Source organism: Oncorhynchus kisutch, linkage group LG15 (genome assembly GCF_002021735.2).
Source record: "Oncorhynchus kisutch isolate 150728-3 linkage group LG15, Okis_V2, whole genome shotgun sequence".
Lineage (NCBI taxonomy): Eukaryota > Metazoa > Chordata > Actinopteri > Salmoniformes > Salmonidae > Oncorhynchus > Oncorhynchus kisutch.
Genome location: NC_034188.2, coordinates 47,048,353 through 47,068,218, shown reverse-complemented (window position 1 = coordinate 47,068,218; position 19,866 = coordinate 47,048,353). Strand labels below are relative to the sequence as shown.

General features: G+C 41.1%; 1 protein-coding gene across 7 annotated transcripts in view; it reads right to left on the bottom strand.

The window, feature by feature from the left end:
• The window catches only part of abcc5 (ATP-binding cassette, sub-family C (CFTR/MRP), member 5), a 64,022-nt gene extending 44,548 nt beyond the window's left edge, over positions 1-19,474 (bottom strand). Inside the window, exons 1-6 of one of the 7 annotated variants that reach the window (XM_031790366.1) lie at positions 18,705-19,152; positions 17,816-17,887; positions 17,496-17,680; positions 1,552-1,697; positions 1,081-1,236; positions 601-745 (exon numbers count right to left, since the gene is read on the bottom strand). In XM_031790366.1, the coding sequence (XP_031646226.1) occupies positions 601-745; positions 1,081-1,236; positions 1,552-1,697; positions 17,496-17,624 (576 nt within the window). In that variant the 5' untranslated portion in view covers positions 17,625-17,680; positions 17,816-17,887; positions 18,705-19,152. Of the gene's footprint in view, positions 1-600; positions 746-1,080; positions 1,237-1,551; positions 1,698-17,495; positions 17,681-17,815; positions 18,676-18,704; positions 19,171-19,280 lie in introns of those variants that run through there. The other 6 variants (XR_004203066.1, XR_004203067.1, XR_004203065.1 and 3 more) reach the window with 6 other exon arrangements.
• Positions 19,475-19,866: the final 392 nt, after the last annotated feature.

Sequence of the window (19,866 nt, the reverse complement as noted above, 5' to 3'; positions counted from 1 at the left end):
AGTCATAAAAGTGCATTGAAATCATCTAGGAACTGCCCACTTTGGAGAGGTGTGTGGCCCCTTGGAAACACTAGTTAGACCCCTCACTCAAACCCTTGTCATGTTGCATCTTCCCCAACTTTCCCATTAATATTCTTATCATGTTACTGAATGTAACCAGAGTTTTTTCAGACTTTGATATCAACAAATATGGGTGAAAAATACAGTAAATATTAAATGCATATAAAATCAACAGTGTAATGTTTGGATTCAGTCTGGTGTCAGGTGAAAGATTGTGTACTCAACTTTGGTCCAAACTCTTCCCTTTCAATAGCTACCATGCTTATGCTTTTCATATTTCTGTAAGAAACATTTCAATTGAGCCCCATCCATATAGGCCAATTCCCACGACGAGTGTAAAGGGTTAACATTGAGACAGAAGAATCTTAACACATGTAACACTCACCTGTAGGCCTCAGCCTTGATGGAGGGAAGGGGACAGAGGCAGGGGATTGACACACCCTGCTAATAACATTTGAGAGAGCGAGAGTGAGAGAGAGCAAGAGCGAGCTATTGAACGACAAAAGCCTCCCCAGGGGAGGGTGAGATGGCGTTACTTACTGGGCCACTGAAGCCGGCTAGCTGGGTGACCATGAGGCAGAGGATGGAGAGAAGCAGGCGCGTCCGACAGAAGGCCCAGACCACACCGCACAGGGAGGCCTCGTCCCCTTTCACCCTGCGCTCCTCCTCCCACAGCCCGGCCAACCTGCGCACACACAGGCGATCAAACCACAGTCGACCAACAATCACTGGCTGGAACTGTTGTGCCAGAGTCAGGCACCACAAATGGATACAAATCCCGTCTCAGCCTTTTCTCGGTCATCCTCTACATTCTGGTTATCACAGTTCATAAACTGTAACTGTCGAGATCTCCGACCTAAAACCTTGAGACCAAAACTCAGGTGTAACAAGACCGGTTATAACGTTGAGAAATAAGACAGAGGCAGAGACCCAGGCCAAGCACAATCGTGGTATTTTTCAATAAACTGTCCTTGGAAGGGTGACCTTTTTGACCCAGTATATACAGCGATCAGTACTGACCTGCGGTGGTTAACCTCGCAGCTCTCAAACTGGGACACGGACCACACGTCCTCCAGCAGTAGCTGGCCTTTGCGGTGGGCGTGCACAGCCAACGGGGTCAACCAGTTGAAGGTCATGAAGGAGAAGAGGCCCGCGTTGTCCACTGGGTGCTCGTGCCTGTGGGGGGGGGGGGGGGGCGTGGAGTTGTGGGGGACAGATCATTTAGAGAGAGGAATGTCTACACTGGTACAGCAAGAGGAGTCTCCCTCAAGATTTCCTGCTTAGTTATCCCTTGCCACCATGTTGCTGCTTGCTCTTTGGTGGTTTAGGCCGGGTTACTGTAAAGAACTGTGTGACAAATATTATTTTAAAAAGGGCTATTTCAATAGAGGTGAGAGAGCACCTATAACTAGGACCCAGTCTTTCCTGACCACTTGGCCTGACAAGGAACAACTATAGGCCTTACCAACAGTGGTGGTGCTGCTTGCTTACTTGCTGGTGGAGCGGATAGGTTTGAGGACGCCGACGCTGTGTAGGTATTTGCTCCGCACTGCTTCCTCCTCCAGCTCTTTCATGTAGGGAGCGCCACCCTCCAGGGACAAACCGCCCTCTGCCCTTGCTGCCGTCTCCAAAGCATCCTGGGATTGATTGAGATAAATGTATTGTCGATAAGAGCAGATACATTTTAAAACATTGACATGTTGAATTATCAAGAGTTGGATGCATTTAGCTTGTGGCGGATGTTACAGTGCTAGCCATACCACTTTCTCCCACTGAGACTAGAGCCTGGGACCTTTTCATCCAAACACACGTGACCACCTCCTAAAACTTCCTTAGCCAGTTGCGCCACCAAAAGGGATTCAAATTAGCAACAAGTGGATACATCAGGCTCAGGAGTGAGTCTACAAATCCCCATCCGTTACACTTGCACTCATTTATTTTTGTTGCATCAGTCCTAGTTTGATGACAGTAAATTTGATAAATTCACTCAGACATGACTTGAGAGGAAAATACTGGTCGACAGTCATCAAGTATTAGGGATTAGAGAGCAGAGAAAGCAGAACATTGTAGCATGCATCCCAAATGGCACCCTAAACCCTACATAGTGCTCTACTTTTGACCATCGCCCTAGTCAAAAATAGTGCACTAGGTTCTAGTATTGATGTGAGCCGTCCTTAAAAAAGCCCCCCGGCAGATTAAACACGAGAGCCACGGTGCATCCACAAACACAGGTATGATAAAATATGTATTTTTACTGCTCTAACTCGTTGGTAACCTGTTTATACTAGAAATAAGGCCTCCGTGTTGCGTCGTGGGTATGTACAGCCCTAAGCCGTGGTATATTGGCCATATACTGTTAATTAAAGCTCCCAATTCACCGCTTTATTGACACCGTTTCGGTCCGAAACGGATCTTCGTCAGGTCAAACACACAGTGTTCACATCCCAAAAAACATTCACTGCACATGACCACTCCGTGCGGATATGACGCACGGAGTGGTATGTGCAGATGAGGATGTGCAAGTAGAAATACCGGTGTGCAAAAGAGCATTGATGAAGTACCTCTGCTGTGCCCTGGAATAGAACCACGTCATCAATTTTGCGTTTCCAGAGTCTAATATGGCGCAAGAATGGGTTATTAGGGCTGACAATCACGTTCTTCTAAAAAAATATATATATATATATATATATATATATATATACATACTTAAGCATCAAAAGTAAATCGAATTGCTCAAACCATTTCAACATTTCTTATATTAATCAAACCAGACCACACTATTTTTTTTAAATGGACAGATATCCAGGGGTACACTCCAACATTCAAACAATTTACAAACAAAGCATTTGTGTTTAGTGAGTGCCAGAACAGAGGCAGTAGGAATGACCAGGTATGTTCTCTTGATAAGTGTGTGAATTAGACCATTTTCCTGATAAACATTTAAAATGTAACAAGTACATTTGAGGTCTCAGGTAAAATATAAATAGTAAAGTACAGATACCCCTCAAAACAACTTAAGCAGTACTTTAAAGTATTTGTACTTAAGTACTTTACACCTCTGCTAATTTGTGACCTTAATTATTCAATCAAGTACAAGGGAGGAGCAAAAACCCACAGACACTCAGCCCTCCGTGGATTGAGATTTGACAATGTTTTATGGTAACAAAAACACCCTAATTTGTTTTATGATTGGGAAATGTTGGAATTGGGCCATGTCAGTTTCTAAAAGAAATCGCAATAGCAAATTTTTATCACATTACTGTAAAGGTGTGGCCAGAATGGTTCATCTTTTGCAGTGACTTTTTCAAAACAAGAACTGCATGCCGTGGTTTATACAGTGATTTATTATCTATTCAAACAATTTAAAAGTAAATGCTACAGCCCACACTTCTATGCAAAAGACAATCTTGTTCAATTCTTTATTAATCCATAGATGATTGCGTTTCCATCTCCTGTCTTGGCAACCTGGTCTCAAAGCATTTCGTATTATGTCCGTAAACCCGAGACACTCCATTTAGTATACGTTACGTTTTGTATGGTGTGTATTAATTTGTGGATGTCCATCAACCATTTCATATTATTTGTTACGTATTGGCAAAATTTGTAATCAATTTATAAAAACGTACTAAATGTTACGAATTCTAGCTAGGTGACTAACATTAGCTAGGATAGGAGTTCATGTTACATTTAGGATATGGGTTAAAGGGTTATGGTTAAGGATAGGGGAAGGGTTAGCTAACATGTTAATTGGTGCAAAGTAGCTAAAAAGAAGTAAGTTGGTGAAAAGTTGCTAATTAACTAAAATAAGGTGTCCTTGATGAGATTCGAACTGGGTTGCTTGACATGCACTTTATACATGCACTTAATACGCACACCCATCCTCTCTGACCTACCACCCTACTTCGTTTTTGCCTTAAGTAACCATTTATCTTATGCAACCATACCAAACGTAACTTGCCAATTTGAGTGTCCCGGATTTGCATTTACTATGTTACGTCTAGTCTATGAGACCAGGTTGGTCTTGGTATCAGCTCCAAGTTTAAAGAGGCTATGATGTCATGCTCCTATCTCACAGCAATAATGTAGCTTGGCCATACCATCTAGGCTACCGGTCCACTTACTTTCGAGCATGCTTAGCATTTGAATGAGTGATGGCGCAATGGTAACCTAATACAGTGCCCTCCTAATTATTGGGACAGTGAAGCATTTTTTTCTTTTGACTCTATACTCAAAGTTTGGAATTTAAATAAAATAATGACTGAGGTTATAGAATGTAGATTGTCTGCTTTAATTTGAGGGTATTGTCATCCATTTTGGGTGAACCGCTTAGAAATTACAGCATGTTTTGTATATGGTCCCACCATTTTATTGTAAATAAGAATAGAATGTTTCTAAACACTTCTACATTAATGTGCATGTGACCATGATTATTGATAATCCTGAATGAAGACTGAATAATGATAAGTTAAAAAGTTAGATGTACAAATATCCCACCCCCACTCAAAAAAGATAGCCTCCCCTGTTATTGTAATGGTTAGATGTTAGCATGTCTTGGGGTATGATATTAGTGAGTCTAACTTTCACTCATTTATCACAATTCATGTAGAAGTGTTTAGAACCATGTTCTTATTTCCAAAATGACAATACATTATTTACCATTCATTTCTGTTGGGCACAAAATTATCTGAAACACAATTTAAACAAATAGCAAAAGCATCCAACAAGTTTGTAGAGTCACAAGCTTGATGTAAACATTGCATGCTAGGAATATGGGACCAAATACTAAACTTGACTACTTTAATACAAACATTAGTGAATTAGTCCCAAAACTTTTGCTCCCCTAATTTGGGGGACTATGTAAAAAAAAAAAAAAAAAATGCTGTAATTTCTAAATGGTTCACACAATATGGATGGCAAATACCCTCAAATTAAAGCAGACAGTCTGTACTTTAACCTCAGTCATTGTATCATTTCAAATCCAAAGTGCTGGAATACAAAGCAAAAACTATTTAAAAAATGTGTCACCCTCTCAATACTTTTGTAGCTCACTGTATTTGTTGGGTAGCAGGAATAAACCAGTCGTGATGATTTAAGCTGATAGAAAAGTCAAAGAAACATATTAGGCTATGTAATCTGACCTCCGTACCACTGGAAAATTCATCTGCTTTATCATGACGTTTTAATGTTTTTATTAGCCTACCATTATCACAATTCCTGTGCATCAAACACCTCCATTATCCAAAAACAACAATATTTGATTGCGATACAATTCTTCAACCACTAGAAGTTCTGCGTACGCGTGGCCGGAGCTGGGCATGGAGATACGCACACTTTCCCCGTCAAGTTCAATATGAATAAATACCAACCTTTCCAGGAAAACTGACGCATGCAAGGTTTAAAGTAATTTTTGTGTGCACGCAGCTTTGATAAATGAGGCCCCAGGAGACTATTTGTGGCCTCCAGGTCTTTATATGAAGGTCCATATGAGACCAGTTCTTCCTGTCCAGCTCAGAACAGAGCAGGGGTAGCCCATCTCAGAGAGTTGTGCAAGTTTTGAATATGTGACATTGTTGGTGAGCAAGTCAGGGTAAGAACCGCCACAAAAAGCGGCCAAGCGGAGATGCAGAGGTCGTTCAGGCGGAGAGCAGGACGAGAACAATGAGCACCCATGCTGGAGTCAGCCGTACGAGGAGCGTACGTCTCAAACACACACAATCACTAAAACACATGTCATGTGACGAGGCAGTATGTAACACTTGCATAACATTTTTTTTTTATTTTTTTTTTGACCAGCAGACAAAGACAAAAAGGGTCATTTGTTTCGCCAGCTGAGCTATGACTCAGCCCTGATTGAGTAATTCTGTCACAGAGGAGGCCTGGGGAACGACTGAGGGACAGCAAAGATGTCAGCTCACACTGCTCAGAGGAGTGAGGGAAACAGAGGGAGGTAGAAATCAGAGAGAGGTGATTTTTAAGGATAAATTATTGCAGAATATGGATTGTTTGCTAGATTTGAGTTTCCCTTTACTGTAGTGTGAAAATGCCTTTAATTAGTAAATTATATTAATACATGGCAGTGTTTCCCCTATATGCATTTAGCAGCGGTGCATCGACACAGAGAGAGATCTCTCTATATACAGTGGGGAGAACAAGTAATTGATAACCTGCAAAATCGGCAGTGTTTCCTAATTACAAAGCATGTAGAGGTCTGTAATTTTTTATCATAGGTACACTTCAACTGTGAGAAACGGAATCTAAAACAAAAATCCAGAAATCCATTAATTAGCATTTTTATTGCATGACATAAGTATTTGATACATCAGGAAAGCAGAACTTAATATTTGGTACAGAAACCTTTGTTTGCAATTACAGAGATCATACGTTTCCTGTAGTTCTTGACCAGGTTTGCACACACTGCAACAGGGATTTTGGCCCACTCCTCCATACAGACCTACTCCAGATCATTCAGGTTTCGGGGCTGTCGCTGGGCAATACGGACTTTCAGCTCCCTCCAAAGATTTTCTTTTGGGTTCAGGTCTGGAGATTGGCTAGGCCACTGGCTAGGCCACCTTGAGATGCTTCTTACGGAGCCACTCCTTAGTTGCCCTGGCTATGTGTTTCGGGTCATTGTCATGCTGGAAGACCCAGCCATGACCCATCTTTAATGCTCTTACTGAGGGAAGGAGGTTGTTGGCCAAGATCTCGCGATACATGGCCCCATCCATCCTCCCCTCAATACCGTGCAGTCGTCCTGTCCCCTTTGCAGAAAAGCATTCCCAAATAATTATGTTTCCACCTCCATGCTTCACGGTTGGGATGGTGTTCTTGGGGTTGTACTCATTCTTCTTCTTCCTCCAAACACGGCGAGTGGAATTTTGACCAAAAAGCTCTATTTTTGTCTCATCAGACCACATGACCTTCTCCCATTCCTCCTCTGGATCATCCAGATGGTCATTGGCAAACTTCAGACGGGCCTGGACATGCGATGGCTTGAGCAGGGGGACCTTGCATGCGCTGCAAGGTTTTTAAACCATGACGGCGTAGTGTGTTACTAATGGTTTTCTTTGAGACTGTCGTTCCAGCTCTCTTCAGGTCATTGACCAGGTCCTGCCGTGTAGTTCTGGGCTGATCCCTCACCAACCCCATGATCATCGATGACCCACGAGTTGAGATCTTGCATGGAGCCCCAGACCGAGGGTGATTGACCATCATCTTGAACTTCTACCATTTTCTAATATTTGCGCCAACAGATGTTGCCTTCTCACCAAGCTGCTTGCCTATTGTCCTGTAGCCCATCCCAGCCTTGTGCAGGTCTCCAATTTTATCCCTGATGTCCTTACACAGCTCTCTGGTCTTGGCCATTGTGGAGAGGTTGGAGTCTGTTTGATTGAGTGTGTGGACAGGTGTCTTTTATACAGGTAAGGAGTTCAAACTGGTGCAGTTAATACAGGTATTGAGTGGAGAACAGGAGGGCTTCTCAAAGAAAAACTAACAGGTCTGTGAGAGCCAGAATTCTTACTGGTTGGTAGGTGATCAAATACTTATGTCATGCAATAAAATGCAAATTAATTACTTAAAAATCATACAATGTGATTTTCTGGATTTTTGTTTTAGATTCCAGCTCTCACAGTTGAGGTGTACCTATGATTAAAAAAATTACAGACCTCTACATGCTTTGTAAGTAGGAAAACCTGCAAAATCGGTAGTGTATCAAATACTTGTTCTCCCCACTGCACGTATACATACAGTGGGGCAAAGAAGTATTTAGTCAGCCACCAATTGTGCAAGTTCTCCCACTTAAATAGATGAGAGAGGCCTGTAATTTTCATCATAGGCACACTTCAACTATGACAGACAAAATGAGAAAAAAAATCCAGAAAATCACATTGTAGGATTTTTATGAATTTATTTGCAAATTATGGTGGAAAGTAAGTATTTGGTCAAAAGAAGTTTCTCAATACTTTGTTATATACCCTTTGTTGGCAATGACAGAGGTCAAACGTTTTCTGTAAGTCTTCACAAGGTTTTCACACACTGTTGCTGGTATTGTGGCCCATTTCTCCATGCAGATCTCCTCTACAGCAGTGATGTTTTGGGGCTGTTGCTGGGCAACACGGACTTTCAACTCCCTCCAAAGATTTTCCATGGGGTTGAGATCTGGAGACTGGCTAGGTCACTCCAGGACCTTGAAATGCTTCTGACGAAGCCACTCCTTCGTTGCCCGGGCGGTGTGTTTGGTATCATTGTCATGCTGAAAGACCCAGCCACGTTTCATCTTCAATGCCCTTGCTGATGGAAGGAGGTTTTCACTCAAAATCTCACGATACATGGCCCCATTCATTCTTTCCTTTACACGGATCAGTCGTCCCGCTCCCTTTGCAGAAAAACAGCCCCAGAGCATGATGTTTCCACCCCCATGCTTCACAGTAGGTATGGTGTTCTTTGGATGCAACTCCGCATTCTTTGTCCTCCAAACACGACGAGTTGAGGTTTTACCAAAAATTTATATTTTGGTTTCATCTGACCATATGACATTCTCCCAATCTTCTTCTGGATCATCCAAATGCTCTCTAGCAAACTTCAGACGGGCCTGGACATGTACTGGCTTAAGCAGGAGGACACGTCTGGCACTGCAGGATTTGAGTCCCTGGCGGCGTAGTGTGTTACTGATGGTAGGCTTTGTTACTTTGGTCCCAGCTCTCTGCAGGTCATTCACTAGGTCCCCCCGTGTGGTTCTGGGATTTTTGCTCACCGTTCTTGTGGTCATTTTGACCCCACGGGGTGACATCTTGCGTGGAGCCCCAGATGGAGGGAGATTATCAGTGGTCTTGTATGTCTTCCATTTCCTAATAATTGCTCCCACAGTTGATTTCTTCAAACCAAGCTGCTTACCTATTGCAGATTCAGTCTTCCCAGCCTGGTGCAGGTCTACAATTTTGTTTCTGGTGTCCTTTGACACCAGTGGAGTTTGGAGTGTGACTGTTTGAGGTTGTGGACAGGTGTCTTTAATACTGATAAGTTCAAACAGGTGCCATTAATACAGGTAACAAGTGGAGGACAGAGGAGCCTCTTAAAGAAGTTACAGGTCTGTGAGAGCCAGAAATCTTGCTTGTTTGTAGGTGACCAAATATTTATTTTCCACCATAATTTGCAAATAAATTCATAAAAAATCCTACAATGTGATTTCATTTTTTCTGTCATAGTTGAAGTGTACCTATGATGAAAATTACAGGCCTCTCATCTTTTTAAGTGGGAGAACTTGCACAATTGGTGGCTGACTAAATACTTTTTGCCCCACTGTACATATACATCCATAAATACACATATATACACATACACACACATATCAAATCAAAGTTTATTTGTCACGTGCGCTGAATACAACAGGCATGGGTCCTGAGATCCTCAAAAGAGATCCTCACCTTACAGTGAAATGCTTAATTCCAGGCTCTAACCAACAGTGCAAAAAAGGTATTAGGTGAACAATAGGTAAGTAAAGAAATAAAACAACAGTAAAAAGAAAGGCTATATACAGTAGAGAGGTTATAAAAGTAGTGAGGCTACTTACAGACCCCGGTTAGTCAGGCTGATTTGAGGTAGTATGTACATGTAGATAAGGTTAAAGTGACTATGCATATATGATGAACAGAGAGTAGCAGTAGCGTAAAAAAAGAGGGGTTGGGGGTGGCACACAAAAATAGTCCAGGTAGGTATTTGATTACCTGTTCAGGAGTCTTATGGCTTGTGGGTAAAAACTGTTGTGGGTAATAAAAAAAAAGCCTTTTTGTACTAGAATTGGCACTCCGGTAACACTTGCCATGCGGTAGCAGAGAGAACAGTCTATGACTGGGGTGGATGTGGTCTTTGACAATTTTTAGGGCCTTCCTCTGACACCGCCTGGTATAGAGGTACTGGATGGCAGGCAGTTTAGCCCCAGTGATGTACTGGGCCATACGCACTACCCTCTGTAGTGCCTTGCGGTCAGAGGCTGAGCAATTGCCGTACCAGGCAGTGATGTAACCAGATGCTCTCAATGTTGCAGCTGAACCTTTTGAGGATCTCAGGACCCATGCCAAATCTTTTTAGTTTCCTGAGGGGGAATAGGCTTTGTCGTGCCCTCTTCACGACTGTCTTGGCGTGATTGGACCATTCTAGTTTGTTGTTGATGTGGACACCAAGGAACTTGAAGCTCTCAACCTGCTCCACTACAGCCCCGTAGATGAGAATGGGGGCTTACTCGGTACTCGGTCCTCCTTTTCCTGTCATCCACTAATCTCCTTAGTCTTGGTTACGTTGAGGGATAGGTTGTTATTCTGGCACCACCCGGCCAGGTCTCTGACCTGCTCCCTGTAGGCTGTCTTGTCGCCGTCGGTGATCAGGCCTACCACTGTTGTGTCGTCTGCAAACTTGATGGTGTTGGAGTCATGCCTGGCCATGCAGTCGTGGGTGAACAGGGAGTAACGGAGGGGACTGAGTACGCACCCCTGGGGAGCTCCAGTGTTGAGGATGTTGCTACCTACCCTCACCACCTGGGGGCGGCCCGTCAGGAAGTCCAGGATCCAGTTGCAGAGGGAGGTGTTTAGTCCCAGGATCCTTAGCTTAGTGATGAGCTTTGAGGGTACTATTGTGTTGAACGCTGAGCTGTAGTCAACGAATATCATTCTCACATAAGTATTCCTTTTGTCTAGGTGGGAAAGGGCAGTGTGAAGTGCAATAGAGATTGCATCATCTGTGGATCTGTTTGGGCGGTATGCAAATTGCAGTGGGTCTAGGGTTTCTGGGATAATGGTGTTGATGTGAGCCATTACCAGCCTTTCAAAACACTTAATGGCTAAGGACGTGAGTGCTACGGGTCTGTAGTCATTTAGGCAGGTTGCCTTTGTGTTCTTGGGCACAGGAACTATGGTGGTCTGCTTGAAACAATCAGGGACATGTTGAAAATGTCAGTGAAGACACCTGACAGTTGGTCAGCACATGCCCGAAGCACACGTCCTGGTAATCTGTCTGGCCCCGCGGCCTTGTGTATGTTGACCTGTTTAAAGGTCTTACTCACATCAGCTACGGAGAGCGGGATCACACAGTCGTCCGGAACAGCTGATGCTCTCATGCATGCCTCAGTGTTGCTTGCTTCAAAGTGAGCATAGAAGTGATTGTTGGGAAAATTATGATTAAATGACTGAACAAATCATTTTAAATGGAACTGTAACTAAGTAAACTTATACTCGGTTTTATTATATCTGATTAACAATACGAGTTCATAAAAAGGGATTGTGTGATACGGACAAGGAGTAATTAAAGTTAATGAACACCATTCCAACTAGGAAGAAAGAAATGGTTTGTGGATTAATTAAACAGATAAGGTAGTTAACCTTTGGTTGAACCGACGAAACTGAGCTCTGGGGTGTTTTAGATAAGGCTGTGAGTGCATTCCTAGGTTCTCTGTTTATTAGAACTGTCAGCTAAGTGGTGATCGATAATGTTGATGGGTCAAAAGTTAATTCAGTTACGTTGTGTGACCTGTGTGTGTGTTAGTAAGTTAGAATGAACTATTAAAGTCACTTTGTCCCGGTCGAGAGGAGGGGATTCTGTTAAGCAATGAAATGACGTCATGTTATTGTATATAAACTGTTGCTCGTGGGAACGTGGCAGCGTGCTCCGAGAATAAATTATGTTACCTATTATTGAGAAGACTGGTCTCTGTCTATTTTATGCAAACAAGAATCTTACAAATTCTCATGAAATAGATTAAGGGAATTCAATTAATGAAAACACATTGGTATAATTAAATTACAGTAACAGTGATTTAGCTCGTCTGGTAGGCTCGTGTCACTGGGCAGCTCGCGGCTGTGCTTCCCTTTGTAGTCTGTAATAGTTTGCAAGCCCTGCCACATAAGACTGGCGTCAGAGCCGGTGTAGTATAATTCAATCTTAGCCCTGTATCGACGCTTTGCCTGTTTGATGGTTTGTCGCAGGGCATAGCAGGATTTCTTGAAAGCTTCCGGGTTAGAGACCTGCACCTTGAAAGCAGAAGCTCTACCCTTTAGCTCAGTGTGAATGCTGCCTGTAATCCATGGCTTCTGGTTGGGGTATGTATGTACAGTCACTGTGGGGATGACGTCCTCGATGCACTTATTGACAAAGCCAGTGATTGATGTGGTGTACTCCTCATTGCCATTCGAAGAATCCCGGAACATGTTCCAGTCTGTGATAGGAAAACAGTCCTGTAGTTTAGCATCTGCTTCATTTTACCACTTTTTTTATAGACCAAGTCACTGGTGCTTCCCGCTTTAATTTTTGCTTGTAAGCAGGAATCAGGAGGATAAGAGTTGTGGTAGGATTTACCAAATGGAGGGCGAGGGATTGCTTTGTACGCGTCTCTGTGTGTGGAGTACAGGTGATCTAGAATTGTTTTCCCTCTGGTTGCACATTTAACATGTTGATAGAAATTTGGTAGAACTGATTTAAGTTTCGATGACCCCAAGCATACTTCCAAAGTTGTGGAAAAATGGCTTAAGGATACATTTGTGGGCAGAACTGAAAAAGCATGTGTGAGCAAGGAGGCCTACAAACCTGACACCAGCTCAGTTACACCAGCTCTGTCAGGAGGAATGGGCCAAAATTCACCCAACTTATTGTGGGAAGCTTGTGCAAGGCTACCCAAAACATTTGACCCAAGTTAAATAATTTTAAGGCAATGCTACCAAATACTAATTGAGTATATGTAACCTTCTGACCCACTGTGAATGTGATGAAAGAAATAAAAGCTGAAATAAATCACTCTACTATTATTCTAACATTTCACATTCTTAAATTAAAGTAGTGATCTTAACTGACCTAAGACAGAGTATTTTTACTCGTATTAAATGTCAGGAATTGTGAAAAACTGAGTATTTGGCTAAGGTGTATGTAAACTTCTGACTTCAACTGTATGTATGTACAGTGCCTTGCGAAAGTATTCGGCCCCCTTGAACTTTGCGACCTTTTGCCACATTTCAGGCTTCAAACATAAAGATATAAAACTGTATTTTTTTGTGAAGAATCAACAACAAGTGGGACACAATCATGAAGTGGAACGACATTTATTGGATATTTCAAACTTTTTTAACAAATCAAAAACTGAAAAATTGGGCGTGCAAAATTATTCAGCCCCCTTAAGTTAATACTTTGTAGCGCCACCTTTTGCTGCGATGTGTGTGTGTGTGTGTGTGTATATATATATATATATATATAACAAAATATAATACATAAATGTTTCCATAACTGTAATGTGGTGCAAAGGTGTATTGGGTACTGCTTCAGCAGGAGCTAGCTACCATTCATAGCCACGTTGTAGTCTTAGAGTCCTTGAACTTTTGGTTGTTTACGTACAGTTGTTCGTCTAGTGGTCAATAATTCTGCTTCTCTGCTCGGAGCCTTTTGAAAGTGGGGCACCAGGGCACGTCGTCTCCCCACTATTTCATGAGGAAATAGTTCATTAATAGAGAACGTGGTGTTCTTCAGCTCCCTACCCTGTTGTAACAAGGCAATCTCCATTTTGTAGTGAGTTCGCATAGGTGAGTGGTGGCTTTCAGATTGAACATGGGTGGGCGTGAAAAATACACCCCTTCTTTATGTGAATCAGTTAAAGTGTGTATATACACACACACACACACACACACACACACACACACACACACACACACACACACACACACACACACACACACACACATACATACATACATACATACATACATACATACATACATACATACATACATACATACATACATACATACATACATACATACATACATACATACATACATACATACATACATACATACATACATACATACATACATACATACATACATACATACATACATACATACATACATACATACATACATACATACATACATACATACATACATACATACATACATACATACATACATACATACATACATACATACATACATACATACATACATACATACATACATACATACATACATACATACATACATACATACATACATACATACATACATACATACATACATACATACATACATACATACATACATACATACATACATACATACATACATACATACATACATACATACATACATACATACATACATACATACATACATACATACATACATACATACATACATACATACATACATACATACATACATACATACATACATACATACATACATACATACATACATACATACATACATACATACATACATACTACATACATACATACATACATACATACATACATACATACATACATACATACATACATACATACATACATACATACATACATACATACATACATACATACATACATACATACATACATACATACATACATACATACATACATACATACATACATACATACATACATACATACATACATACATACATACATACATACATACATACATACATACATACATACATACATACATACATACATACATACATACATACATACATACATACATACATACATACATACATACATACATACATACATACATACATACATACATACATACATACATACATACATACATACATACATACATACATACATACATACATACATACATACATACATACATACATACATACATACATACATACATACATACATACATACATACATACATACATACATACATACATACATACATACATACATACATACATACATACATACATACATACATACATACATACATACATTACATACATACATACATACATACATACATACATACATACATACATACATACATACATACATACATACATACATACATACATACATACATACATACATACATACATACATACATACATACATACATACATACATACATACATACATACATACATACATACATACATACATACATACATACATACATACATACATACATACATACATACATACATACATACATACATACATACATACATACATACATACATACATACATACATACATACATACATACATACACACACATATACAGTGAAGAGGTAACTCCGGGATGCTGGCCTTCTAGGCAGAGTTGCAAAGAAACAGCCATCTCTCAGACTGGCCAATAAAAATAAACATTAAGATGGGCAAAAAAAGCAGACACTGAACAGAGGAACTCTGCCTCTAAGGCCAGCAACCCGGAGTCACCTCTTCACTGTTGACGTTGAGACTGGTGTTTTGAGGGTACTATTTAATTAAGCTGCCATTTGAGGACTTTTGTGAGGCGTCTGTTTCTCAAACTTGATAGTCTAATGTACTCCTCTTGCTCAGTTGTGCACCGGGGCCTCCCACTCCTCTTTCTGTTCTGGTTAGAGCCAGTTTGTGCTGTTCTGTGAAGGGAGTAGTACACAGCGTTGTACGAGATCTTCAGTTTCTTGGCAATTTCTCGCATGGAATAGACTTAATTTCTCAGAACAAGAATAGACTACTGAGTTTCAGAAGAAAGGTCTTTGTTTCTGGCTATTCTGAGCATGTAATCGTACCCACAAATGCTGATGCTCCAGATACTCAACTTGTCTAGAGGAGGCCAGTTTTATTGCTTCTTTAATCAGAAGTTTTCAGCTGTGCTAACATAATTGCAAAAGGGTTTTCTTCTAATGATCAATTAGCCATTTAAAATGATAAACTTGGATTAGCTTACACAACGTGCTGTTGGAACACAGGAGTGATGGTTGCTGATAATGGGCCTATGTACGCCTATGTAGATATTCCATTAAATATCAGCTGTTTCCAGCTACAATAGTCATTTACAACAATGTCTACACTGTATTTCTGATCAATTTGATGTTATTATTATGGACAAAAAAAGTTGCTCTTCATTCAAAAACAAGGACATTTCTAAATGACCCCAAACTTTTGAACAGTAGTGAGTATATATAACTCTTTGAAAAAGACCCAATACACTTTACAATAGTGACTGGGAAAAGAATTCAAACATCTCAAACCACATGGTACAAAACAGGAATAGGGTTGAAGAATGTTGCGTTGTAGCGGTGGAGGAAGCCAAGGAAATACCCACCCAGTATCTACTCCTCTAAATCAGATAACATAGGAGGAGATATAGAAAGAGGGGGCATGCCCAGCTTAAATAACCTCAAATAACCTCATAGTGATGTGCAGATTTAATGCCCTGTCATGAAAAAAACTACCTTGTTGTGAAAATCTATATTTAAATCTGCCTGAATGAATGTGGCACATAGCGTGTCAGTTTCATCAAAGCGCTTCTCTGCACGTGTGCCCTCCCCTTCCCAATCACCCACAGCTCACGTTTCTACTCTCACATTGCACAAACAGCCATTATAGCCATTCAGCCAACCCACAGCCAATAGGGTGCCTAGTAGTCCCCTGCATCACAGGAAGCAAACATGCTATTGGCTGCCACTGCCAGTGAGGCTGTAAGTGGGAGGGTGTAAATTATGTAAACAATTTAAGCCAGGCAGCAGAGGGATGTAGGGGCTGCTAGAGATAGAGAACAACGAATAATATACTGGTGAGTATGTCGAGAGATCTAGTGTGGTTGAGGACAGAGAGAGATGGAGATAAAAAAAAAGGACAGGGAACAAAATAAAATACTTTGTACAATTTACCATGAAAACGTAAGAGAAACCCCTTTCCTATCCTGCTGACTAATGCTGACAGGGAACGAGGAGGGGGGTGGGGGGTGACAAAAATGAACAAACACAAAGGGTTGAGCACTTAGAGCGACAAAACAGCTGTTCCTCCATTTTAACGGGGAACTGACACAGGTCCTTATCACGGTGGTCCACTCCGCATGTGCATTTGTCAGGATGACATTTGTTTTTCCCAAAAGGGGTCATCCCCCCCCCCCCCCCCCCCATCATCAAAACGACCCCGCCAAGAGGCGAGAACAGCCACTGGCCCCACTAAACAATGAACATTTAAAAGAAAGATAGGATGATTATGAATAACAGTTCACGACATGCCATAATGAAATGCAATAATGAATCATTTTGTCAAATAAGGTGCCACAAAATTGTTGTGACAGAACTAAGCTTGAGAAAAGACTACATTATGACTAGGACAACCGCCAACACTTGGGATATTTGAATAATGGCAAGATGTTTAGCTGACTCTTCACAATTCTACAGACCTCTCCCAGTACCTCAACTACATCAACTTCAGGCTCATTACCCTTATGCCACAAACAAGACAGTGGGTGCTTTAAACTTGGATGCAGAAAACAAACAAGTTAAATAGCATGTGCTTTTCAAAGTATTCAATATTTTATTGCAATTACTCAAACACTCCCAGTCTGAGTGACAAGTTGTGCAGAGAAAGAAACATCTCATTCATCCTGGCCATTATGATAACAGAGCATCACAAACATTCAACTACCACCACACAGACTCACCTGGATCTTGGCGAGCTCCAGCTGGTATGGGGTGACCTCTGTGCCTGGTAAAGTAGTGTCTCTGCTCGGCACGGCCCGGTACACAGGCCCAGGTACCAGGTAGTCCTTTCCCAAATCATGCTCTTTCATCTTCTTTCACCAACATAGGAGCTGACTGGAGTTTCCACTCTGTGCTTTGTTTTCAACTAATTGATATGGAACAAGGGGAGTCATGTTTGGAAAACATGGACAATTAGACAATCAGTATTGTTATTAACAACGTTAAGTTGGATTGCTTGGTTGCATTTGCCAGGTTTTTGATGAAATGGTCAGCACCTCACCATCAAATAGGGTATTTTCCAATTAAGGACAGGAACGATGATCCCATCCTATCCATGAGCCTTCTAGGCTGCCTGGTATGGGGTGAGCGAGTGGAGATGGATGACTCAGAAATGCTCATGTTTTTTTCGATAGCACAGCAATATAACTGGTGATGCAGAGGCTGTACCAGTTACCACTGATACTGTCCCAAATATATACAGATGTTGCAGAGGGGCCAACTGCAAACTAGAAGGGTTATCCTCAAATGTTTTTAGGCCAGCTATTTCCGACATGGATTAGGGGAGTATTTTTGAAAAGCTCGTCTATTTCCAAGCTTTCTTGGTACGCATGTGTCAGATTCCCTGCCCATATATTACAGAAAACATAAGGGTACATGAAGTTCCGGATTATTATTTGTATTGGGGTGGGTGGGATACGTGACATAATCGGAGGATTCAATAATGTCGATGTGGCCATTTGAATTGATACATTTGAGGACATTATGTAAGCCAACTTCATAGTGTCATCACACGATTCTTCGATTTGTCCTCTATTTATAAAATCGACATAAAAAACTAAAAGGGAAAACAACAATTTCTTCACGAACCCCGTGACATACGACACCGCTTCGGAATGAGCTGTACAACATGAGCATCGTTGCAAAAGAAGCATCCTCAAATATCTTAAAATCATCAAATTATGTATGGCCGCTTTGGCAGAACCCGATTGACGGAACTAACAATCAACCTTTTCAGGACTATGCTACTATGCGCAAAACGTTTAGGTTTTATAAAACGTAAGCATGCAAAATGTCACTATAAAATATGAAGTCTACCGATTATACAATCTTGTACGTCTAAAAATATATATTTTTTAAGTGAATAAAATGAGAATCTCGTTGACAAATACCTGCGTCTCGTTGTCAGCCAGCAGAACCCGATCAGTGGCCACAGAATAACAATTTATTTATAAAGCTGCTCTTTGATGCAGTCGCTGTGTTACTGTAACGGAAATGTAGTTCAAGAAAAATACCTAATAATTTACGGTAAGAGGTGGCTACAATCCAGGAGACTACAGTTCCCAAGTGCGCTTGATGGCTAGCACAGAAATTGTAGGTGTAATTTATGCTCTGCTATCATCCTGCCCCTGTGGTCTGGATGCTGCATTGGCACATTGAAGTAGAATATTCATTCAACAAATGTTTATTTTTCTATTCCGGGATTGCGAATTAACTTCCATCGCTTGATCTCCTTGGCACAAATTGGGTCCTTGTGCGCTGCATACTTAGGCAGTTTGCCGTTATTTTTACAATTTAAGGTACACGGAAAGACGCCGTCAACAGCATCAACGTTTTGAGTGCAAAAGAGCGTAAATTCACAAACACCGAGTAGTGTATGCCAATGTTAGTCATTAGAATCTATTTAAAAAGTTGTATTTGTCATATTCGCAATGTTGCCCATTTATATTGTGTTCCTTTTGACTCACCTGATGTCCTCCCAACCTGGCCTCAGAGCATTTCGTATTGTTCTGTATGTAAATCCGAGATACTCCATTTAGTATATGTTCAGTTATGGTATTTATTGATTTGTGGATGTCCATCACCCATTTCGTATTATACGTAAAAAATATGCTAAGCGTTTATGTTACAAATTCTAGCTAGGTGGCTGAAGTTAGCTAGGCTAGGAGTACGTTTAGGAGTTAGGTTAAAGAGTACATGTTAGCTAACATGCTAAGTCATTGCAAAATAGAAAGTAGTTGAAAAGTTGCTAATGGCATAAAATGCTAAAGTTGTCTGTGACGAGATTCGAACTCTCAACCTTTGGGTTGCAAGATGTTCGCGTTATACGCACGCCCATCCACCCAGACCTTATACAGATGCCCTGACAAACCATCTTCCTTTCATTTCTGGTTTATGTAACCACCGGTCTTATTGCAACCATATCCAATGAAGTGTCTCGGATTTACATACAGAATACGAAACGCTCTTAAAACCAGGTTGGCTCTATGGGAGCCGCAGTATTCCCCCTTGAAATCATAGTCCTATATGCGATCGAAAACAGGTAGGCTGCAA